The 26459-nt window shown below is 38.9% G+C and overlaps 1 protein-coding gene across 2 annotated transcripts in view; it reads left to right on the top strand.

Moving 5' to 3' along the window:
- Positions 1-1622: 1622 nt before the first annotated feature.
- atg7 (ATG7 autophagy related 7 homolog (S. cerevisiae)) overlaps positions 1623-26459 on the top strand; it is a 69584-nt gene continuing 44747 nt past the window's right edge. Inside the window, exons 1-14 of one of the 2 annotated variants that reach the window (XM_039796862.1) lie at positions 1623-2112; positions 4229-4440; positions 4662-4716; positions 5310-5427; positions 5578-5655; positions 5786-5902; positions 8631-8777; positions 11409-11497; positions 16914-17035; positions 18752-18842; positions 20047-20191; positions 22318-22476; positions 24476-24670; positions 25580-25825. In XM_039796862.1, coding sequence (XP_039652796.1) covers positions 4269-4440; positions 4662-4716; positions 5310-5427; positions 5578-5655; positions 5786-5902; positions 8631-8777; positions 11409-11497; positions 16914-17035; positions 18752-18842; positions 20047-20191; positions 22318-22476; positions 24476-24670; positions 25580-25825 — 1734 coding nt within the window. In that variant the 5' untranslated portion in view covers positions 1623-2112; positions 4229-4268. The remainder of the gene's footprint in view (positions 2113-4228; positions 4441-4661; positions 4717-5309; positions 5428-5577; positions 5656-5785; positions 5903-8630; positions 8778-11408; positions 11498-16913; positions 17036-18751; positions 18843-20046; positions 20192-22317; positions 22477-24475; positions 24671-25579; positions 25826-26459) is intronic. The other variant, XM_039796863.1, reaches the window with a different exon arrangement.

Raw genomic sequence — 26459 nt, 5'->3', positions numbered from 1 at the left:
ACCACTCCCATAACATCAAATAAAACAATGTTTTCAGATTTTTAAAAACAGTTTCTCATGTCAGAAGTCTATTACTGTATATAACACTTTAATTTGTGAATTATACTGTCTGAAACAGGGGTGTAATGCGTTAACCTACCATGACTCCAACAACACTTAATGTTTCCTGTATCGAGTGAACACAGACAGGTTGTGAGTCACTACTTAGCCAAATCAAACAAATCAGAGGGGGGTGGAATTAGGCTGGAAAAAGTGTGATTACACTTTGTCATCTCTACAGTACATCTCTGTCAACACGATGGAGCCAGTGTTAGGCTGGTATTCAGGAAAAACTATGTTTTACATGTTCTTTTTAAAAAAAAAAATCATAAAAAAGCTATCAAGTTATGCTAGTAGATACAACAAATGTTGCTTATCTTCTACAAAGGTTCTTTCTCACAATGCTCTCATGTGGCCATCATATGGACATTTCTGCAATAAATGTCACTTGTCACAATAAATTCTAACTGCTGTCTGGTCTCACTATAATCCTTAAGAGTTTTATTACTGGTAACAGAGAGCAATGGTCTTGGTCTAGCACTCAAATGATCACTTTTGTTTTTAATAATGCTCCTTGTTATGACTATATCTGTAATTTGAGGAATAGTATTCACATACCCTTCACAATTAGGCATAGATACTTTATTAGGCAATGAGGCATAGGAAAGGAAGCTAAGCACACTGTTAGTTGTACAAATACAGCTTGCATGTGCAGATTTGCCAAAGCCAACATGAACGGTAATAAAAAACGTGGGAAGGTCAATGGAAATCTGAAAAGGGCTTAATGCCCAGTTGAACAACAAAATCCATTTGTAAAACAATTCAATGTGGTAAAAGTATTTAGCTTGTCCCCGTCTGAACCAATAAAGAGTGTGGACTGGGTGCCAGTTCTCCTCCTGGGCACTGCTGAGGTGCCCCGGAGCAAGGCACTGAACCCCCAACTGCTTGGTGCGCTTCCATGGGAATAAGCCCCCTTGCTCTGACATCTCACCATTTAATGCATGTAGTCCTGTTTGCATGAGTGTGTATTTCGGGCCTGTGTGGGATCAGTATAATAACAGAGTGAAACTGTCTCTGCCAACCAGTCAAGTTGCAATTTACATCCATGTCTGTCCTGACACAAGACTTTGAAGCAATTCACGTTCACAAGAGTGGGACGGACATACAGAATTTTATTCTATTGTGGAGATGGCTTTGAAACAGCATGAAGACATTCATCCTGGTGAATAAAATGTACACAAAATATAACTGAACAGTTACATTTCGAAATAATGAAAAAGAGATATGTTCGATTTCATTGTATTTCTAAATATCTTTGCTTCAGCCCTGGTCCTTAGTCTCTTAATTGTTCTATAACTGGCTACAAGTGTTAAAAAATGTTGAGAGATCTATAAAAGATCTGATGGAAAATAATCATTGTGAAATAATAACTGTGCTATATTGGGGGGGTTAAAGAACACAACAGGACATCACACAAATAGGCCATTTAAGTGATATTTCCACTGCCGGACCGACTGATCTAGTGTGAATGAACCCCAACTTGAACCGTGCGTTTTGTTTCAGCAGTGTAGTTTTGAGACGCCCCCTAACTCACAGTCCGGTGTGCAGGTGAAGCCAATACATGATATTCCGGTAACCATTCTCATGAAAATTAGTTCGTAGCTCCTTTCCTACATTTCCGGGAATGTGAACTTCTTCCTGCTTAAATACAAGTATGTTTCGTTTGTAACCTCCCCATGCCTTTAACCGGTTTTACAGATAACAAAACAAACGTCAACGTTACTTCTCGGTGGCTCGCAACCTTTTACCGTCCGTAACGTTACCCATCTCAATCAGTAATGAAAAGAAACGGCGCGTATAAGTTTTTGTCAGTTTTCTCGTGCTTCGTCGTTTGCGCGTTCTTGCTTTTATTTTGGTACTTCATATTTTACTCAATGGTACTTGCACCTTAAGACGCATACACACTTCTTTAGCAGCTAAGCTAAGCTGGCTAACTACTTACCCACACTGCATTGCTATATTGACAAGTCCCGTGATCACATGATCAACCTGACCAGGAAGTAAGGATTTCTGGTAAGTGTACAATCACTAGTGTTATTATACATCCATGGTACAAACCTCAGCATATTACAGTTTGACAGATGATGTATTTGGCGTTAATTTATCTGGTTTGAAATCCAGTTATATCGTAATATTTGTTTCCTCGGAGATGCTCGTCGTGTTTTAAAACCGTTGAGAAGTTTAAGCTTTCAAAGCAAATGCTTTCACTGTGTGGTCTGTGTAACGTTAAAATTCCTGATAAAGTAAATGGAATTCATACATGGATTAACTTTAATTTACCTGTGAAACTTCAAAGTTCTAAACAAGATCCTTAAAGTGTTAAAGGGTTGAAGAACTTGGTGCCACATGTTTGTCAATAGAATTAACACATGACTGGCAAGGCTTCACTTTGCATGTTTTGTTGATATAAACAGCGGGATTTGCCAACATGTTATAAAAACGTTGACATCAGTAGTGTTATCAGGTGGCATAACAATGGAATGTGCACAAAGTATCCTTTTGTAGATTAACCTATATCACTTTTGAGATTGACTGACTAGTTACTGCAGAGCCCAGAATTGTTAATTTAGTCTGGCCAATAGTCACAAACCCCAAATACCTTGGCTAGGATATTTTATGTTATGGATGCTATGAAACATGCTATGAGCAAAGGGCTCCACAATACAACACATGACACCCTCTTTCTTTACGCTTCTTGTGAATGATTTAAACAATGATTTAAACAACAGACTATTGCATCGTTAGAGATGCACTCCATAAGTAGGCTCACTTTCCCATAACCAATGCGCTTGTTGATACATCTATTATTTATTTCATGCTTTACCAATTAACTGATTGGTGAACTGACTGAATCAGCTGACTAATTTCTCTGAATAAGTGTATACTTTTACTGTTAACTTCACTGGCTTATGTATTTACCAGCACCGTCAGAGGTCATTAACTCAGCACCTTATACAATTTTATTTTATTGTGTGTAGCCCAGTGTTTCCTTTAGGATTTTTTTTTAGCAGTGTGGGCAGGTCTGTCCCCCCACGAAAAAAAAATAAAAAATTGATTCGCATTCGTATCACGATTCAAGCTCTACCGATTCAAAATCGATTCATAGAATTCCAAAAATCACTTCATATTTATTTTATTTATTTTCGTTTTGTAAAGGCGTGTTTAATATTGTCCTGGAATGAGTTTAGCTCGCCATTCCCATAGATGGCGCCTGGGAAGCTGTTATAATCAAAAGAAGAACGAGTGCAGCAGAAGTAGTTTAGTCGGCGCAAACAATGGCAAACCTCACAGAAAGAATTATTCAACCTGCTCCATCCTCGTTGAAGGCGAGAATTTGGGCACATTTCGGCTTTTATAACCTTGATGGGTTAGATGGAACTTGATAGGAATCATGCTATATGCAGGCTTTGCAAAGTGAAAGTTAAGTATATTTGGAAAAACCGCAAACTTGAGAACTCGCATGGTATGCCATCACCCAGAGATTAACATTAAAGAGGTGGACGAACAACAACCTAAAGTACCTAACATGCCAGTCAACCAACGCACTCTCTTTCAATGCTCTAAACTCCCACCGAACTCTGAACGAAAAGCTCTTTTTATTTAACAGTTTTATTTTATACTTGCATTAAATGTATTTGAAAGCTGGCCAAAGCTTGGCACTTTGAAGTTTTGAGTTGCAAAAGTTTTTATTTTTGTATGAAGACATATAAAGTAATATCAAAAAATATTTAATTTGCTGTGTTTCTTTTCTTTTAAATTGTATGTCTACTGCAATCACATGGGATAAGTAACTACATTTACATACTGTGAATTGTTTTTTTTAATCAAGAATCGTTTTTGAATCGAAAATTGATTTTGAATCAAATCTTGAGCCTTAAAATCGATATAGAATCGTGACATAGTGCGTCTGCCCTATTTCTGATAACGTGGCGGCAGAAATCCTGCCATGCCGGGCCGCCACTACAAAATCAACATAGAGGAAACACTGGTAGCCTATGTGTTAAGTCTGTTGAGTTGGTTGCAACAGTAGTGGGAAATCATGTAACCATCATATTGAAAGTGTGTTGAAGGTATGACCGATTATAGAGCCTGCAACTCTTTTGTAACCCACAACTGTTTAATTTCACAGCTTGCAGTACTTGGTTGCGCTTCCTGTTAGTGAAGTTGTGATGGCATCTGACACCAGTGAAGCAGCGTCCTCCACTCCAGACCTCAAGCTGCAATTTGCTCCCTTCAGCAGTGCTCTGGAGGCAGGCTTCTGGCACCAGCTCACTCAGAAGAAACTCAACGATTACAGATTGGACGAAAGCCCCAAAAGTATCAAAGGATATTACTACAATGGTGAGTGGTAAGATCAGATGGTATCATTGTAACGATGACTCTTCAGTTACTGTTTTTTCCCCACATTTTGACAATTCTAGAAACTATTTCATAAAATTTTTATTTAAGCAGTGTCACATACATGTTGCAGAGTGGAGGCACATTTGCTTATCTAGATCAGTATGTTTTAAATAACTTTGAAAGAAATGGTTAACTATTGTATTCACATTTCTGTCCTATAGGTGACCCACTTGGTTTGCCCACTCGCCTGACATTGGAGTTCAGTGCATTTGAAGCGTAAGTATGATGCAGTATGTTGCCTATATAAACCATATACCTAACCCTTCTTCTCGTGATATTTAGTCTTTAAAAGTGCAATAAAAAATAAAAATGTACAATAAAAGGGTTGATTGGGAAGTAGTAAATAATATAATATAAAACAAGTCATCTAAGTTATTAATGGTTTCTCATGCTCTAAAAGGCTTAATTTACATAATTAATTTTGAACACTGCAATTTGTTCAGGAATAAATCTGTGTTAGATTTCAAGATCTCTAGAAGTCAAATTTAGGTCAGGTTAAACATTCAGATATGTGTGAAAATGATGTGGTCAAGATGCAATTACTGTGGTGGTTTCCTTTTTTTAAGCTTTTGAACTGTGTTCATAAAAGATGGGTGAAGTTTTGATTGTTAGGGAATTATAAATTGGGTGATCTTCCTTTTTTAAAGTTTATTAGCCAGTTCAGTTAAAGGTTGAGCTAAATTTGAATCAGCTCCCACTTTCCTGTCATTTGGAAGCCATCAATAAAGCAAAATGTAGCACGTTGCAAATAAACGAGTACAGTTAATACGTACAGTTTAATGTAGATGTATTATGTGTTTTGCTGTCAGGGATGGACCGACACCAGCCCGTTGCTGTCCAGCTATTGGAACGCTGTATAACACCAACACACTCGATGCCTTTAAGACCGCCGATAAGAAGGCTCTGCTGGAGAAAGAGGCTACGGAGGTATAAGACATACAATAGGAATTTTCTTGGTGACACACACATTCACATACAGACATAGGCAGGGAATTTCTGTAGACACCAAGGCACTAAGTTGTGCAGATGAGAATTAAATGATTTAATGAATGCAATTTTTCACCTCCTGTTTTGTAGATGTGGGAAGCTATACAGTCTGGGGCTGCACTGAAGGACCCATCCGTCCTCTGCAAATTCATTCTGCTGACCTTTGCAGTGCGTATAAACAGCATCTTATTAATGTGTTCGTATTGTATATTAATGACTTCATGTGTGACTATCTTTCTATTTTTCTTTCACTTTTGTCCCATTTTTTTTATTCCTTTTTTGGATCATCTTTTTTTAGGATTTGAAGAAGTACCATTTCTACTACTGGTTCTGCTTCCCTGCACTCTGTTTCCCAGAGGGAATAAGGATTGTCCAACAGCCATCTGCCCTAGAGCAAGTTTTCTCAGCAAAACAGGTTGGTTTTAGAGATCACTAGATATTATATTATAACCACTGGAATGAATATTTTGGACAGTACACTTTGAAATTTGTCTACTGGTGACTGATTACTTCTTAAGTACTTTTTTACTAACTTAAGGTTCATTTGTCATTTTACAACACAGGGTTACACACTGAAATGCTAGTTGTAATCCCTTCATGCTCCACACACACATAGAACATACCGTATGATATTCAGAGTAAATACTTTTAGCTGAAAATTTTCATTGACATATGCTGGCCTAAAACTTTAAATATGATTCCAATTTCCCTGTAAGTTACATCTTTTCCTAGAAAATGAAATGGTTGCAGCCATCTACACTCTGTGGGTTATAGAATAGTATAATGAAGTGAAGTGAATTGTTACTATTCCGGTCTCTGGATCCAAGGAGTGAAAAAGCCTCATTAAAAAAGAGTTAGAATGACTCATGAACAACATGACGCCAACTATAGACCATAGCGATTGCGATTTCTCTATCTTCCCCCTCTTTCCCGTCTCCCTTCTATTGTCTCTGTCCTTGACACCTTGGCAGTTCATAAGAGGGATTCGTGAGCCACCAACCTACCAAAGTTATATCCGTTCAGCGCTAAGATCGAGCCGGAATCACAATATGACTTCACTGACCGCTGTCTCTGCAGTCTTGACTTTGATTAACTGTAATATCTACTGTACTGTAAAGTACATATATGAGTTAGAAAAAATACTTCTCTCACAGCAAGACTTATCCGTGCTATAATACCCAGGATGCGTTCTGGGTGCCTTCCTTTAGAGGTTTTCCAGCAACTTCCAACTGGTTGGAGACCCCTGGGTACACCCACAACACGCTGGAGAGATTATATATCTCATCTGGTTTGGGAACGCCTCGGGATTCCCCTGGAGCAGTACCTGGACTACCATGCCTTGCGTCCCGCCACCGCAACCCGGACCTGAATGACCGGCAGAAAATGAATGGATGGATATATATTATTTATGATTGCCCTTTTAAAAGCTGTATCTATATACAGTGCCTTGCGAAAGTATTCGGCCCCCTTGAACTTTTCGACCTTTTGCCACATTTCAGGCCTCAAACATAAAGATATAAAACTGTAATTTTTTGTGAAGAATCAACAACAAGTGGGACACAATCATGAAGTGGAACGAAATTTATTGGATATTTCAAACCTTTTAAACAAATAAAAAACTGAAATATTGGGCGTGCAAAATTATTCAGCCCCCTTAAGTTAATACTTTGTAGCGCCACCTTTTGCTGCGATTACAGCTGTAAGTCCGGCGGGGTATGTCTCTATCAGTTTTGCACATCGAGACTGACATTTTTGCCCATTCCTCCTTGCAAAACAGCTCGAGCTCAGTGAGGTTGGATGGAGAGCGTTTGAACAGCAGTTTTCAGTTCTTTCCACAGATTCTCGATTGGATTCAGGTCTGGACTTTGACTTGGCCATTCTAACACCTGGATATGTTTATTTGTGAACCATTCCATTGTAGATTTAGCTTTATGTTTTGGATCATTGTCTTGTTGGAAGACAAATCTCCGTCCCAGTCTCAGGTCTTTTGCAGACTCCATCAGGTTTTCTTCCAGAATGGTCCTGTATTTGGCTCCATCCATCTTCCCATCAATTTTAACCATCTTCCCTGTCCCTGCTGAAGAAAAGCAGGCCCAAACCATGATGCTGCCACCACCATTTGATGGAAGTGGGGATGGTGTGTTCAGGGTGATGAGCTGTGTTGCCTTTTACGCCAAACAATGCGTTTTGCATTGTTGCCAAAAAGTTCGATTTTGGTTTCATCTGACCACAGCACCTTCTTCCACATGTTTGGTGTGTCTCCCAGGTGGCTTTTGGCAAACTTTAAACGACACTTTTTATGGATATCTTTAAGAAATGGCTTTCTTCTTGCCACTCTTCCATAAAGGCCAGATTTGTGCAGTATACGACTGATTGTTGTCCTATGGACAGAGTCTCCCACCTCAGCTGTAGATCTCTGCAGTTCATCCAGAGTGATCATGGGCCTCTTGGCTGCATCTCTGATCAGTCTTCTCATTGTATGAGCTGAAAGTTTAGAGGGCGGCCGGGTCTTCGTAGATTTGGAGTGGTCTGATACTCCTTCCATTTCAATATTATCGCTTGCACAGTGCTCCTTGGGATGTTTAAAGCTTGGGAAATCTTTTTGTATCCAAATCCGGCTTTAAACTTCTCCACAACAGTATCTCGGACCTGCCTGGTGTGTTCCTTGTTCTTCATGATGCTCTCTGCGCTTTACACGGACCTCTGAGACTATCACAGAGCAGGTGCATTTATACGGAGACTTGATTACACACAGCTGGATTCTATTTATCATCATTAGTCATTTAGGTCAACATTGGATCATTCAGAGATCCTCACTGAACTTCTGGAGAGAGTTTGCTGCACTGAAAGTAAAGGGGCTGAATAATTTTGCACGCCCACTTTTTCAGTTTTTTATTTGTTAAAAAAGTTTGAAATAGCCAATGAATTTCGTTCCACTTCATAATTGGGACCCACTTGTTGTTGATTCTTCACAAAAAATTACAGTTTTATATCTTTATGTTTGAGGCCTGAAATGTGGCAAAAGGTCGAAACGTTCAAGGGGGCCGAATACTTTCGCAAGGCACTGTACATGATGGATGGAGTTAATGTACAGCACAGAGCTTTCTATAATTATAGCTGACTCCTAATTATTTCTGTCTCAGATCGCAGCCTTGCAGGAGGCCTATGATGTCCTGTACATCAAAAGCGGGACCACTGCAGTGCCATACTTCCTAATGAAGTACACAGATGACACTGTACAGATGGCTCCACTTGGAGACTGGGACACATTCTTCACTGATAATAAGAAGGTACTACTTCAGTTTGTTTTCTGGGGTTTTTATATTTTAAAGGTGCAATATGTAATACTGACAGCTAGCGTTTAAAATGGTTACTGTAGTCCAAATTGTCCAATGTCCCACAATGTCAATGTTAGCTAGATGCTAGTCTTTCATTGCCACAAGCCTGTGTTCTTGCAGAGCTCTGTACCCGCTGACTTTCTGAATCCAGGTCACAGTCACTGTTTGTTGGCTTCGGCAGCTGAACAGAAGCAGGGGAAGAAATTTTGGCAGGGTTGAGATTTTCGGTTCTACTACTTTCCTGACCCCATTATGTATACAATTTAAATAAAGATATAGGGCTGATCGATATGGAGAAAATCAGATATCACGATATTCTTGACCAGATACCTCAATATCGATATTGCGGCGATATTCTAGGGTTGACAATTGGTGCTTTAACAAAATTTTCACACTTAGATTTTAGATAAATAATCATCAGTAATGTGGACATAATGTCTAAGTGGGGAAAAGGCAAATAATAGAACAGCTAGAACAGTCTGGTAAGTTCAGAAGAGTACATCACTTTACTGTAATGCAGCCTTTAAAACCAGTAAAAGACACTTATGTCATATCATGATATACAATATTCAAAATCTAAGACTATATCTAGTCTCATATCACGATATCGATATAATATCGATATATTGCCCAGCCCTATAAACCTATAGCCTTTCGTCCATATGATTATAACTTTGTCTAAGTTAATGTATAGATGAATAATGTATAGATGAATAAAAATATTAGTTGTTGCATGATCTACAATATAATTTACTAAGAGCAGCTTGTCTATACACTGTACATTACACATTATGGTTACATATCATAACTGTGCAGCTGGCGATGGTAACGTTAGCCACAATAACATTCCATAACATACCATACATTGCAGAGCGACCATAGAGAAGGTAAGCTGTGTCCCTATTCAACAATTCAGGCTGCATGTCTGTTTTGCCAAAGTTAAATTGCATGTTTCCATTATTAGGAAGCCAACTTGTGGTTTCTCTGGTGTCTGTCATGGTAACCAGCCGTGGCCCGCTTGCTCGGTCCTCCGGTAGCATTAGCATTAGTTAGTTAGTGTTAGCGTGGCGGCATTAGCCAGCAGCAATCAGGATCACTTCACCGGCTGTGTCTCAATTATTTTGCGAGTAACTAACTTGAGTACTCTATATAATTTAATGCAAGCACACTAAAATTGAAATGACTGAAAATGCCCATTCCTACTAGTAGCCATGAAAAGCTCAATGCTTAGTAAGCTGTTCAGGAGGAAATTATCCAACTCCTGTCCTTTAGGGTTCAAGCTGTCTCTATCTTTTAAATGCATCTCCAATATTTATACGTGTTTTACCACGTCTCTGGTCACGCTACTGTTTAGAAAGATGCTGAGTTCGGGTAGAATGAATCATCTCTGGTAATCCAGTTCATTTGGTTGCTGCTACGGCTGCAGAACAGTGTTTTTGCGTGTTTGCGTTTCGTGTTTTTTGGAAACCCAGGTGTCAAAATGAGCAGTTGAGGCTTTAGCATTCTTGTCAGAGAAGATAGTATTTCTTAGCATGTTTCCTTAATATCTGATGATTTAGTGTTGTCATTCTTGGATTTAATACAGTAAATATATTACATACGGGATCTTTAAAGCAACAGATATAAAATATTTCTGTAAGATTTTTTTTTAAAGATGCAGTAGGTAAGTCTTATAAAACTAACTTTCTGTCATATTTGCTGCAACTGATCCTATGTTCCAGTAGAACTACATGAATTATGTAATATTAAAAAAATCCAGCTCCTCTGGCACCACCTACAGCCTGTAGTGCGATTGGCAAAATTCCACCGCTCCCGGTTGATTTTCTCCAATCAGGGCCACAGGGGGTGTCTATCTGCCTGTCAATCACTGCTCAGGCACGTACACGCATATATAGCGTTCTCCCCAACCCCCTCCCCCTTCCCCGCGCATGAGCTGCAGAAAGATTTCCCAAAACTCGGGTGAATATTGGAGTGGCTTTTCAGAGGTGGCGTGAGCTCCGGGATTTTAAAGATCTGAAGAAAGATGCAGATGTAGCCACATTTCTTCTCGACAGGTAACATCATTACCATGAATGATTTATCTTTCACTTGGTTATTAGTAGTCAAAAGTCCACAAAGCTATGTTGGTGAGCATGATAGTAACGTTTGCACAGTGGTCGGTCTGATATGATGCTGAAATGGCTAACGGTAGCTTGCTAGTTAGCATCGTTTTACTGTTGGTGAGTAAAGTTAACATTGTGTTGGTGTTTAGTTATTGAAAATGTTGTCTGACATGCCATTAGTTCTGTCACACTCCCTTGTGTGGGAGGGGCTTAGGAGACGGTTTGGGCTGCAGCAGAAAGGGGGGAGGGACTGAGAAGTTGTCGATGTTCAGATTTGTTGGCAAAGTCCTGGATCTTCACAATCTTACCTACTGCAGCTTTAATGTTTTTCAAACTTTCTAATTTTCAAGTATTGTAGGATTCTTCTGTAAAGTACTTTTTGTGGCCCATCCCTACCATCGGATTAAATGATATTGTATTACACTCACTCTCATTCACACACACTTTGGTAATGTAAACACACCTTGTTTGGTTTTTCTAGGTTACTGTGGCCGTCTATGATCCGTGTACTCTGTCTCAACATCCGGGCTGGCCTCTGAGAAATCTGCTGGTCCTCTTAGCTAACCGATGGTAAGGTGTGTGTGTGTGTGTGTGTGTGTGTGTGTGTGTGTTCGTTCTCAGAGGACTCACTATGCGTTTCAAAACACATGTTCACAAACAAAACATTATTTCACTAGTGAATGTTTTTCAGCTTACACTGTCGACTATATATAGGCACAAAGTAAAAGACAGGAAATCTCTGCTTAACTAATTTCCTGACTGAAGTGTAGGGAGCAGGTTAGATTAAAGTTGCTGATATGAACTTCCAAAGTGAACGCTGTTGCTTGGATAGCTTTGTATCAATACAAAAAACTAAAATAAAAGCTTTTCTGTCACAGTCAGAGTGAAAAAGAACTGTTTGGCTGTTGCTTAGCCACAGTGGTGTCGTAAGAGTTTGGCGAGAATGAGATAAACTTGATGAATTACACTTGTTCCTAGATCGCAGCACGCGCTTGCAGAACATAACTGCTGCTGTTAAGATTGGGCTATTTGTCTGCACAGCTGTAAATGTTCCTGATAATCAAGGTCCATTTTTTCAATATCTTAACATGTGGCTGACGTCATGGTCTTAAAACCCAAGTCAGACTTTCCGAACAATTACATTTTTTATCCAGTCATCCTTGTCTGTAGTGTGAGGGCTTCATTGCTAGCTGCCAAGATTATTTTATCCACCTAAAGATGTTCAATATTATCACAATTTGATTGAGTTATCAGGGCACTGTGCTTGCGATCGTTGCACCCCTTCCAAATGGATGTGAAATGTTATTTTTTGTTAATCCATGCCAGACCCACACCATAGGCTTTCTTATGTAAACGCACACATGGCAAGGCAATGCATTTTGGGTAAAAAATAATAATGTTTTGGTCCAATCCACCATGTATTTGTGGTTTGAACAGGCTCTGTTCTTCCATTCAAAAGTTGGAGGGGTCTGGTAGCAGGAAAATGGGAGGGAATTATGTGCAACTCCAGTATTACATGTTAGTAAGTGAAGAACACACATGAGACTTCTTGTTTTGTGATTAAGACTAACATTTTTCACAGCATTATAATGTTACAGCTCATATATTGTTAAGTGTTTACTGACTCAAGTTGTTGCAGAAATGATGGTGTTGTGTGGAAGCTTGTATATGCTTTGCGGAGAGATACTGTATATTCTACTGAAATATTTACAGAGGAATATTTACTGTTGGAAATATTTACAGAGGGAAATATTTCAGCACACCACTGGGGAATTGGTGCAGATTGTTGGATTAAATGTTTAGCAGTAAATCTAAGAATCAACATCTGAGCATATTCAAATATTAAATAACAAGTGACATAATCTGCAGGTGTCACACAGACATTTGAATCCCATGTCAGTTTGTAACTTTGCAATCGAGAGTTTATCTTGTGCAATGTGTTCACAACCCCATACTGAAGTTTTAAGAAATAAAGACAATTGGTCAAATTGCATTCTGAGATTATGGGAAACCACTTGAAAAGGCTGATGCAATATGTGGAAAGTATAAATGACACAATATTGTTGTCCAGTTATGAAAGAACTTGGCTATCTTCAGTAACTAAAATAGTTTTTGGTTTAACTAGAGATGCACCAATTAGAATTTTCTAGGCCGATTCCGATTTTTCATTGAGTTTGACCTGCCGATACCGATTTTAGCCGATTCCGATTTCATTTTTTTCGAACCACTTTACATCACACACAAATATTTATTTTCTGTCTTTTCTTTAATAGAACATTTTACATTTTGCATAGAACATTCAACATTTTTTTAACAGATAATTGATGGCTATAAAATAGAACTATATAAATTACTCCTGGTGTGGGAAATTCACACACATCTAAAATGCAATGTTATGGAAGAACCATTTCCTTCTTTTCACATCCAATATCCAACAAAAAAAATTGATATATTTAGCAAACTAAACTTCTGTATGAAAACAGGTAATGGCAATAAAATAATATATAAATAACAAATACAAATAAATAGCCTTGCAGTGTAAAGATATTTCTCAAAACACACACAGGCCTATTGCAATCACTTGTACATCAATGGCAAGTTTTTCTTTGCAAACAGAAGCATTTCTGCTTTGTCTGTTTCTTCTTTCATCTGCCACATGTCCAGCCAGGCTAAACAAGCGCTCACTGTTGGAACGTCAACAGTAACGTTACCTGAAAACAGCGTGTAGTTCCTTTTTTTAGCAAGTTTGCTTCATTTGTCATTGTGCATAAATGGACACTACCGTTGCTGTCAACGGGCTTATCTGCTAACGTTAGCTACCGACAGTTACCTCGGAACGATCCAGCAAATGAAACAGACGATTTAACGTCACCGCTCATTTTACACACAGTTTAGCAACAAAACTAAACGCTGAGGGAAGATTACTATGTTTTTAATGTTGGTTTTGAGCGGTATGCACCCCACTAACCTGGAAAGCATTTTAAACCGTAACGTTAATACAGCGTGTCAAGGGAATACAGCGTCTCCTGTAGCGTGGCGTCAGAGGCAGAGTGACTGCAGCGTTCGCTAACATTAGCTTCTTGTCAGATCTGGGGTCTGATAAACAGTACATTTATCAAAGTCAGTGTGCCCAACACTATTTTCCGATAAACTGTAGCTGTCATATTTCACGGGACCGCGTGAGTGCGGTTTTCATGTTCCAGTTGTTCAGCCTCAGAGGGGAGAGAGAGCGGCTGACCGTTCGCCTTTGATCAGTAGAGCAGACGGCTCTGCAGAGCCGTGTATAATTATGACTTTATGACATTTCATAAACAGCTGATACATGCATATAGCGGAAACCCTGCGTGTGCACATGTGGTGCTGATGTTGCACGATGTTAATCATGCGGCGCCCGAGTGCATTTGACCTGGCACAAAATCGGCATATGTCAGACTGACTGGCAGTTCGCCGGTCATGGCCGATCACCTGAAAATTGGCCAATTCCGGTCACCAGCTGGTCAATCGGTGCATCGCTATTTGTAACCAATTTAGCCTACTACTTACAAATGTAATTCATTCAGGATTTAAACAAGGTTAAGTTTACAAGTGTATTGCCCTCCACATTCCATTTTATCACTGTAACCACCAGTTCTTATCTTGTTGCAAGATAGGTAGATGTTTCCCTGGAATATACAACAGGAAGTATTATTTCAGCTACTGCGTCCAGTCTTTTTGCATGTTTTTGCCGTTTAGGACAAATCACTAATACTTAAAGTGATGGTTCGGAGTAATTTCACCCTAGGGTCCTTTGCACCATGACCTCGAGCCAAACACCCCCCAGAAGCTTTTTTCACCTGGGTCTAACATTGGGAGAGTTAGCGTAGAGTAGCGTTAGCCGCTGAATAGCTTAGCGCAGAGGCTAATGGATCCGAAGTGTCTCTTAACATTACCCCACTAATAATGCCGAAATGATACCAAAGGTCTACACTAGTATATATAGGTTATGCACTCATAAACGATGGATTGTAAAGTTTGTAAGTACACCAGAAGTTTATGTAAATAACGCTTACCTGCTGGCTTCTGCTCTCTGCGTTGTTGTTGCTGCTGTAAGACGAGTGCTTAGGGACATCTACAAATTTACAACACCGAAAGAGATGCAACAAAAATTTTTTTAATTTAACTTATTTTTTAAAGTAAGTGCTGTAGTATAACTAGCAGGAGACAAGTAATAATTGAGGTAAGTTTGGAGACATTACCTTATTTAATCATTAAATTAATAAATATTTTTGTTGCATCTTTTTCGGTTGTTGTATATATTAAATCCCTTAAGCACTCGGTAATAACAGCAGCAGCAGGGAGCAGAAGCCAGCAGGGCAAGTGTTATTTACATAAACTTCGGTGTACTTACAAATTTTACAATCCATCGTTTTGAGTGCATAACCTATTTGTTACGACGTTTGATATTTCATTTCGGCAATGTAGTGGGGTAATGGTTATCGATACCTTTAACCTCTTCGCTTTTAACTACTCTACATGCCTTCAGGTGAAAAATTCTATCCTGTATCAGTCCCGTCCATTTATAGTTAATTAGCATGTGTTTACCTACATTCCAGGTAGACATTGTTTATTATAATAAATGTTTTTATGTGTTTTACAAAGTGATGGAACTATTAAGTTAAAACATACACACGCACATGTACGCACACACACACACACACACACACACACACACACACACACACACACACACACACACACACACACACACACACACACACACACACACACACACACACACAAATATGCATACCAAGGACAAGGGGAAAAAGTGAAGTACCAGCTATCTTTTTGTCTTGAGTTGATTCTTAAAAGAAAATAGTGCAGGTGCAAACCTTTAATCAACAGGAAGGCTCTCTTGTTCTAGGAGCATACACACTGAATGCTCTATTGCCAGATTTTGACTGATTGGTGGTTATCTGTGAAATCAAAGTCAAAGCTGTATGAGAATGGAGCTGGAAATGCAGATTGATTTACCACAGAAAAGCAACATGATTTTGACAAAGATAGCACTAGACATGATGATATCTGGGATGGATTACTAATCATAAACACGACCAAACAACTATCAGTCTCTCCAAATTGATCTTAATGTCTGAAGATTAATGAAAACATTGTTACATCACATCATGATATTGCAGCATCATTCAGAAATGTCACTGCATGAATTATCACTGCATGTTTCACTGCTGCAATTACAGTTCAGTTTGGATGTGTGTCTAGGTTCAGGTGCACAATCAGTCATTTCTCCCCAGAGAGCTTAGTTTTTCCTGGCACTTGTCTTGCTATTTCAGATTTTTATTGCATAATTATTTTTCATGTAAACAAGGAACTCCCATATGGGCCAGTTATGCAATATTGTTCAGTGATACCAATGGCTTATTATCAGCAGCAAATATCTTAAGACAGTTTGGACCTCACACTCAGTAGTTAGAGGTGTTTTTTGTCCAATACAAACCTCATCAATCTTGTGCTTGACTACACTTTCTCTCAGTGTTAAATTTAAACTGTTGATACTGGCTTAGATGGGTGAAGATAGAATTACAATGTAGCCGCGATGTCTCAGTTATTGAGTTGTTTGACTGGAGTTTGATTTTGTAATGTGACTGTGGTCATTTAGCACCATATTAGGGGAGATGGCTTGGTATGTGGATACGTGTTGATCATATTGTTGTGCGTGCTCATTTATCTGGATTTTGTTTCTTATATTAGAGAGGGAGAGTGCATATTCCATGTTAAGTTGTATTTCTGAGATTTTATTTTTATTTCGAGTGTACACTTTAGAGCTTCTAAGCCGTGCAGGCTGTGTGTTATTTTCATCAATAAAATATAAATTTCTGTGTGTGTGTGTGTGTGTGTGTGTGTCTCTCTCTCTCTCTCTCTCTCTCTCTCTCTCTCTCTCTCTCTCTCTCTCTCTCTCTCTCTCTCTCTCTCTCTCTCTCTCTCTCAGGGGCTCTAAGCTGGACACAGTGGAGGTGCTGTGTTTCAGGGACAGAACTCTGCAGGGAAGCCGCTCCATTCAGCACAGTGTCATCTTTCAGATAAAACTACCTGAGCTTCCCCTCAACTCAGGTAATTTGTGTGTGTGTACGTGCAGTTGTTCTTTTTCCATCTTAAGTATTTGCGTGTATTGTAACTGACTCACTAACCTCACTCTTGGCTTAGTTTCCACTAAGACTTTCTGCTTCCTTTTGAAGCCACACTAATCTCACACAGCTTCTCCATTATTCCTTTATCTGTTGAATAAGGGATGCAAGAATAATTTAAATGGTAATAGCAGGGTGGGAAACAGGGTGAAGGTTTTTGTTGAGTTCAGATGAGGTGTCTTTATTTACCTTAGCCTACCTCTTCAGCACATCATGGCTTTTAATGAACTCACAGAGGATGTATTCATGCAACAAATGATTCAGCTATTCTGTTTGGTTTTGCATGGACACATTTGGTATCGTTTTAAAAGGGATTAATCAATCTACCTCAGCCCAACTTTTCAGATACACCAGGCTCAGTTCTTGCCGCAACCAAAAAGTGTTTTACTCTTCAGAAAGGTGAAATACAATTCATAAAAATTAACCAGAATCAATATTAAACTGTTTTTAACCCACACAATCTATTTAAATTGTCCATGTCCAGACAACGTTTCACTGACCAGTGAAGAGTTAACAAGAGTGCTAATGCATGGTACCATCAAAACTGTATGAGAGATAGAGGGTTGAGTGGACAAGAAAAAGAAAGTGAATATGTCATGGCGTTAAATTGAGCAAATAAGTTTTAATAGTTTGAGTGCACTAAAATACAGCATATACTGGTTCTGGCCACAGCAATCTGTAACATATAATACAGCTACAACAACTCATTGCAATTAATCTAATCTTATTTTAAATAAATTAAATAACGTACCTGGAAAATTCTTTTAATTAATCAGAAGTTGGCTGGAATCACAAATGTCATGTAAACAAATTACCAAACATATTAACCGGTCTCCCTAGTTAATGAGAGAGAGAGAGAGAGAGAGAGAGAGAGAGAGAGAGAGAGAGAGAGAGAGAGAGAGAGAGAGAGAGAGAGAGAGAGAGAGAGAGAGAGAGAGAGAGAGAGAGAGAGAGAGAGAGAGAGAGAGAGAGAGAGAGAGAGAGAGAGATGGTCTTATTGTGTTAATGTCACAAGAGCTCATATTATGCTCATTCTCAGGTTCATAATTAAGATGTTGTACCAGAATAGGTTTACATGGTTTAATAAAAAAAAAAAAAACATGTGTTGTACTGCACATTACTGCAGCTCCTCTTTTCACCCTAAGTCCCTTTGGGGTGGACTTGAGGCTTTTTCACTTTGTAAACCTATTACATGCACAAAAAGATATATAACACAATAAAGGAAAGGGAAAAAGCCAAAAAGAATAATATGACCTCTTTAAACAAAATAAAAAACATGTTTTTCTCATCCATCCTCTACTGTACAATAACAACTATTGACAACAAGGTCTGTGCATATTCCAGAATAACTAGCACATTGTCACTGAAAAGACACATTGCTGTTGCATTTTCTAAATGTCTTTTCAGTGCTGTGAACACTGAAATCCCATTTACCTCCATTGTGTTGGGATGGACGCAGACATGTCAGAAATGGATTTATCAAAACTTGAGCAAATAAAACCAAACTTTCTATCAAAGTGACAATATGTGTTTTTGTTATTTGGGTGAATCAACACTAAAGCAGTTTTAATGTTTCATTGTTTTTCTGAAAACCGGACATTTTATACTTATTTTACACTGTTGATGTGTTTTGTTTTCACAGCATGTCCTAAGAGTGTAGGTTGGGAGAAGAATCCAAAGGGGGCCATGGGACCCAGGATGGTCAACCTCAGTGAATGCATGGACCCTAAAAGGTAATAAACACAATACAAATGTGTTTAGGTGTAAGGGTGTAACTGGACTTTGCCAGCCTACAGCCTAAAACAAAATTCAACAAATAATAAATATAAAAAGGAAATTATTAAGCTTTTTGAGCTTAAGAATATGTATTGGACAAAGTAGATAATCTACAGCAAAGTCTTTATATTTTGGTGCTTTATGTTAAGGGGATGATTTGGATTCTTTTTTTTATTAAAGTTATATCAGTGATACATGCTGTGTTATAGCCTCATGAGACCGTCCTGATCTCGCGAGCTCCAGTTTTCTACTCGCAGATTAGTCTGGCATCTTGAGATAGAGAAAATTTGGAGCCGTTCGCCAAACGACCGACCAATCAGCGTTGGGCTTGATGCGGGTTTAGGTGTGACGCAACGAGAAGCGACTGTTAGTCTAAAACAACATGGCAGCTTCCACGGATGAGATGAGCGTAGCTATCTCGCAAGTTTTATCCAAATTAGAAAGTATTCCTTCATTGAAAGAAGAGCAAAAAAACGGCACTGGAGGCTTTTCTCAGAGGAAAAGATGTTTTTGCTCTTCTCCCAACTGGTTTCGGCAAGAGTTTGATCTGATTGGTTGATTTGGACCGTCTATCACAAACATAGGTGGTGATAGACAGATGGCTTATCCAATCAGCTAACCAGTATTTTCGCCCCCTCCCAAAAGTTCTCCAACGGAAAGTTCCCAGATGGATATGCCGAGTAAATGCGAAGCAATCCATCTGGCGGAGTCAGGTTAGCTGTGTTATCTGTTGCTGTGAAAAGTTAAACAACTTTGTTACCCTATGCAAGTACATGAACGCAGACACATTTAACTACTCTAGATCGATTTCAGGCGTCCTTGCGTAAGCGCCAGCTGCAGTTGGAGCGTTGCCACTAGATTGAAATAACAAGAGAAAGCTGACTAAATCGCTTTAACGTCTTCACTACATATATTATATGAGTCTGGACAGACATGTATGTAATTTGCAACTTGACTGGTTGGCAGAGGCATACAACCGCAAGGCGGGAATTCTAGTCTACTGTGGACATAGAAACGCTCTGATTAACTCTATCTCACCCCCCTGAAGACTGACGTTACCTCCAAAGCGCACGCACAGATGTTGTCATTCCGGTCGCATACTTCTTCTTACACGTTTCGGGCCAAAGAGGATCTTCAGTTGTCTCCATTGATTGTCTGCAGGCTTGCAGAGTCATCAGTTGATCTGAACCTGAAGCTAATGAGATGGAGGCTGGTTCCTTCGCTGGACCTGGACAAGGTGGTCACCACAAAGTGTCTTCTACTGGGAGCTGGGACTTTGGGCTGCAATGTAGCCAGGACTCTCCTGGTAAGGGTGAAAGGATACATGGATGAATGAACAGACATATAGATTTAGGATTAAAGTATGCAGGAATTTGACGCTGTGTTTTTAGAGCTTAGCATATTGTGTAAAATCGTACATGACCAAAAAAGGTTTTAGCAGTGTAGTGTGATCTTGGCTTTTAAACCTTGTTTAATTAGCACGTTCCTGTGTTGTATCTGCTGTAATAGCACCAGACTTGTGACAGCAATGTGCCTCCATACTCATCAGAATGTCACAAATGAAGCGTCATTAATTGTTACAGACTGGTATTTAAAAAAAAGGTTATTAACACTGGAGAAATATTCTGTTCTCCACAAACTCTTCCAGTGTCTCCTATCAGTGAGCTAGCTCAACATGACACAACTTAACAGGATTTACATGGATTGCGAACTCTGAATGACATTTTAATTATAAAGTGGATTCAACTTTTGAATAATCTTGATGCAAAACCTAAAAATAAGAGTAAGAAACTGTGCTCCCTAAAGACACAACAGCTACAGATATAGGTCAATCGACTTTTGCTATGGACATTTTAGGAAACAGTCCAACCTGTCACTTTAATTGACTCCACTATCAATCTGATAGTGGAGATTATCAACTGATAATCTGATCGTTGTACATGTTAAATTGCCAGTGTACATATCACTGACATTCATGGAGAGCAATCAGTAACTGCTAAGTCAGGATTTTGATTAACTATTTAATGTCTTGGCAAATACGAGCCCAGTTGACTATCAGTGAACCGCTACCAACTGTAGACAGAGTAATCAACATGTTCCACAATTGTACATGGCTCTGCAAAATGTGAAGTCTTTCAAGGATCACCTTCATTGATAACTGTTATATGTTCTGCTGATGTATGTAGCACCTTTTCAGGAAAGATGGGACAGATAGCCTCCAACCAAATTAACCTGCAGTCCAATCACTAATGTTTTTTATAAGCTTGTCTTCTCCCTTGACACCTCAAACCCTGCCCAACTCTTACTGGCTGAACTAGGCAAAAAAAGAATTTGCTTGATACTATAAACAAATTTGCCTAGTCTTGCCTCAGTCATTCCCATCAGATTCTCATAGGAGCTATACGGTATTAAAATGTATTTCCATCTACATTTATTTCTCTCCAGTAAGCTTGTCAGAAGCTGTGAGTTCTGATAACCCTAAATTGTTAACTTGTAAATGTTTTTGTTTTACTCATTGTATGAATATTTGTTTAGCTTCATAACTGCATAATTCAGGATTCTGTGATTTTATCCACATATTTTCAATGGAGTTTATCCAATAACACTAGGAATAACATAATGCTAATTTACATAAGAACCTATTGTTATTCTCTGTTTACTGGAAAGTCTGTTCCCCAAGCATCAAATGAATGCACATTATTCAGTGACCAGATCCAAAAGGCTAGTACTCTGTAGGTTTTTCAAATACTTTTCCTACACCACAACCTGCCTGTATGAAGTCAGTTATTTTTTTATTTTTCAAAAACTAACTTAGACATTTAGCTTCGCTGTAGTTTGTTTAAATCTCACCTTTTCTGCATCACACCATTTTTAGATGTGGGTATCTATTTTATTTGACTTACAATTGAAAATTGTAGGCTTGTATATAATGCATAATCTTGAATGCAATGTGTTGTCCTTTTTTGAAGTAAATTTAACTGCAACTAACTGACTACATTAAAGTGTTGCGAGTGTATGGCTGCCTGCAGTTATAATGTTCATTTTAATTCACGTGTGTACGCTGTATGCTTTTTTTGTACTTGTAATTTACAGTTCTGAGAGCATTTTAGACACTCTTTCAGTCAGTTTAGACATGGAAAATGCCCTGTTGTAATGTAATTGATAGTGTGGCTCTATGTTAGCATAGTGATATAAATACATATAGAATAACCTAAGGTTGTAATAACTGCTACTGACGAATCCATAATTTCCAAATGAAAGTGGCAAGTATTCATTTTGAAATAAACACAGGGTACACAAACTGTCACTCATTGTCACTGAAGCTGCTTACAAACTGCTGCTTAGGACAATGCTCATGTCAGTGAAAAGTGGTTAAGTATTTCAAATGAATGTGTTTGAAAATATGAATTATGTTTCTCTTGTGTTCTCCAGGGATGGGGAGTGAGACACATCACATTTGTAGACAATGCAAAGATCTCATACTCCAATCCAGTCCGACAGCCACTCTATGAGTTTGAAGACTGTCTTGGAGGAGGGAAGCCCAAAGCCATGGCAGCTGTTGACCGACTCACCAAAATCTTTCCTGGTGTGGTGAGTATGTAAAGTCGAATAAAAATGTCCAAGCTGTGGAATATGATCTCTCTTCGTATGATGATCTCTCTCTCTGGAAATCTGAGATCGTATCATTTAGGAATCTGTCCTTTGTATTTAGTATTTATTATATAGTTGACAAGTATTATGGTTTTGTTGATTTGTTACCTCTGTGTAGCAGCTTTTGCAAAATGTCACTGCTGTACGACTGCATTGACATTAAAAAGCACAGCTCTCTTTTAGTGTGAAAGCACCCATCACTTATTAAACTACTTGAAATAAAATAGACCTAATTGTTACATTGCGAAGCTATCCTAGGCATGATTCATCATAAAGCAGAATGTGGCTGTCAGATCTGCATACAGAAAAAGAGTCACCGGCATTCCAGGATCCAGCACAGTCTCGAAGAAAGGACACCACAGCCACCGACATCCCGTGGCCAGTATTTTTCATGCTGTGAAAAAAATCAGGCAACAGACCGACATACAGTATAAACAAACACATAGCAAACTACTCAAAACAGCCTCTGTGGTAGTTCCAGCTACAGTAGGTGTCTCCAGGAGCACATTTTGCCATGATGACACACACACACAGACTCACAATGCGAAAACAATATCAGCGTCGCTATAGCGACTGGTAAATATGAACAGAGAGAGCAGAGAAATGCATAAATTAAACCAAGATAAGTCGGTTTGTACAAGGTCACCATGTTGAAAAGGTAGTAAGCTGATTTAATATTTTGTCTGTCAACAAATACTGTCCCCTGACATTTACAGGATAGTTTGTCGTGTTGGCAGCAACTTTTTTTCCCACAATCAGAATATTTTGTCTTTCTTGCCTGCAAGTGGAAATTGGAATATGATCTCTGCAGCCTGAAATCACCTCATCAATGCATAGCAGCACTTACAGTACGTCAAAGTGAAATGTAAATTCAAGACTTGGTTAACAGCTCCCACTGTTGAAACGTGCAGAGTGAAGGCAGTAGGCAACTGATTTAGTAAAAGTGGCCTTCTTTCTTGTTATGATCTCACACTTCATTTTTGCCCTTTTCTTTCTGTCTCTTGACTATGCAATTACTCATGGCATTTCCATTTGCCTCACTGAGCCAGCAATCCCTGGAGATAGTCACAGTAATAGAATTTTGACAATAGACCTTTTTCACGGCAGACATGTTGACATGTCATAGTAGGAAAAGCACAGGTGTATTGAAAACCATTAGTGATGGCTGCATTCCACTTAGGAGAGGCCCTGGTACTGTGCATGCTGACTCACTGAAATAGCTTAATGGGACACTTGATGGAATTGAGCCATCGTTAAGGTTATCAATTTCAGCTGGGCTTTACCTACTGTGACAAGTCAAAATGTCTGCAGTGGAAAAAGGTCCATGGACAATAAAAGTCATTGAATATTTTTGGATGTGGTGATTTAAGATTTCCTTTTCATATTTACTCTACCATCGACTTATACAGGAGAGTCAAATAAACACTGGCCTCAGGTCAGCTGTGGCGATGATGTGATGACACATTCCTGTTTGGTGACTGCATCTGCTGTGCACTCACTTACCTGTCTAGACTAGTATGTCACTTAGCAGAAAGCACACCAAAAATACATATTTGGTTCATTTTCAGCAGCTGATGGGATCTTGAAGTTCTAAAAAATGTAAAAAAGATTTTTCTGTGAAAAGGCCTTATGGGACATAGTATGGAAGTATGTTAAAATAGTACTGGAACAATTTCATTGCATATTATATACTGATTAAGACAGTGTTGCATTAAGTGATTCTTGAATATATCCATGTTGCATCTGCAATTTAAATTCAGTAATTTTTCATCTATGCAAATGCACAGATCTCAAAATTAAAACCAAAAAGAAAACATCTTTTCCTTTGGAGTATTCGGCCTCAAATGCTAGTTACTGTACATATGGGATCAGTTTGTCAGCAGTGTCTTATTGTTTTTGTTTATTTATTTTTTGTCTTTGTCTCCGTCTCCTCCTACAGAATGCAGAGGGTTACAATATGAGCATCCCCATGCCCGGTCACCCAGTGAATTTCTCTCAGGCCACTCTTTCCCAGGCCCAGACGGATGTCGAGCATTTGGAGAAGCTCATTTCACAACATGATGTGGTCTTCTTATTAATGGATACGAGGGAGAGCCGCTGGCTGCCTACAGTGATAGCTGCCAGCAAGAGGAAGGTAGAAAGAACCGAACAGCAATGTTGTTTCGTGTTTACTGGATGTTTAAATGGGGTAATTGTTTTATACTCTACCACTAGCCAAAAACACTTTCTTCTGACCCCAAGTGGTAAAAAAGGACATTAATTGATGCAACACACCAGACAACTGTCTGTAATGTTGCATTGTTACAAAAAAAACATGTTTTATGTGCATTATTTTGATGGTGGTACTAAGCTTAATTAAAGGAATCAAGACTGAGGCTTTCAACAGTTTGTTCTAGGGATCTAATGGACTGAGAGTCACAGTGCGGCACTATTGCAGGAGACATGACTCGACTTTGTAACAATGTTTTTGTTTTACCAACTTTAAGCTGGGACTTGAAATTTGGAAACCCAAAACACTTGTCTTCCAGGAAATTGAAATCGCTCGATAATGTTGGCCAAATTTTCTGTTTACCAGTTGGAATTCTATTAGTTGCCAGGCAACTTTAGATCATTGAACATTGTGTAATTAATTTGTAATGCCTCCAGTGGTATCACTGATGCGACTCCTATATTGCTATATGCAGTTAAGTGTTTTTTTGGGCTGCTGATTAGGTTTTCTTCATGTCCTGCTCAGCTGAGAGGTTATTTGGCCATTTGTACTGAGGGGATGTTTTATAGTTCACCGTAAATTGGCATCACAATTTATTTCCATTGCTTCTCCGAAAGTCTAAATGCTTTCAACATTGTAAAAAGCCTATTAATGTTTTATGTCATTGCTCTTTGAAATTATTCAACACTTTGCAACCTCATTGTGTAAAATAATCTATTTAGTTAATTTGATTGTGTGTTGTGTGTTGTGTGTTGTGTGTGTGTGTGTGTGTGTGTGTGTGTGTGTGTGTGTGTGTGTGTGTGTGTGTGTGTGTGTGTGTGTGTGTCTTTCCAGCTTGTGGTTAATGCTGCTCTAGGCTTTGATACATTTGTTGTGATGCGCCACGGCCTGAAGAAACCCATAGTCAGTCAGAGTGTTTCTGCAGGGACGGACTCCTCCACTTCCTGTTCTTCTGCTTCCTCTTCGTCCTCCACACCAGCCGGCTCTGCACCCTCTGTCCCGGGATCCTCTCTGTTCTCCAACATCCCAGGGCACAAGCTGGGATGCTATTTCTGCAATGATGTTGTGGCACCAGGAGATGTGAGGAAAACACACAGATAACAAGCATGCACTCAACTCATTAACTCCTGAAATGCACTTAGAACAAACACACAGGCAAAACGTTATTCCATTTTAAGAATAAACACAAAGCAGATAAGATTCTTTGATATGTTTTCTTCAACCAGCACTCAATTTTAAAGTTTGTTTTTAATATTAACAATGGGCCAAATGACTACTTGTATGTGAAAGGTCTCTCGTGGTAAAAACTCTGCAAATAATTAAAACCTAACTCTGCAGTTCCCTTCAGCTCTGTGGAGCCGTTTATTATTAATTGGATTATTATTGTTGGATCGTTGTTTGGTGTTTTCAGTCTGCAAACATCTCTTTCAGCAAACTTGGTTGCAGTCACAGCAGGCAGCTGTTTCTCGCAAAAAAACAACGCAACTTGACCAACACCAAATGGTTTACAGACGTAGTTACAGTCTCGACTAGCTGGTGGACATAGTGGAGCATTTAGCAACTAATGAGTCAGATGTTTGGACAAAACAGAGCTCAAAAGAGAGTAATTATTTGACTTACATTTGTCAGTTGCACAGAAACACAACTCCACATTAATGCTAATGTTGCTCTGTGCTAACACCAACTGATCAAACAAGTGATGCAGGTTTAAATT

The sequence above is a fragment of the Perca fluviatilis genome, chromosome 4, assembly GCF_010015445.1.
Source record: "Perca fluviatilis chromosome 4, GENO_Pfluv_1.0, whole genome shotgun sequence".
Classification (NCBI taxonomy): Eukaryota; Metazoa; Chordata; class Actinopteri; order Perciformes; family Percidae; genus Perca; species Perca fluviatilis.
Note: the sequence above shows the minus strand (reverse complement) of the source record. Positions and strands in the feature narration are given on the sequence as shown.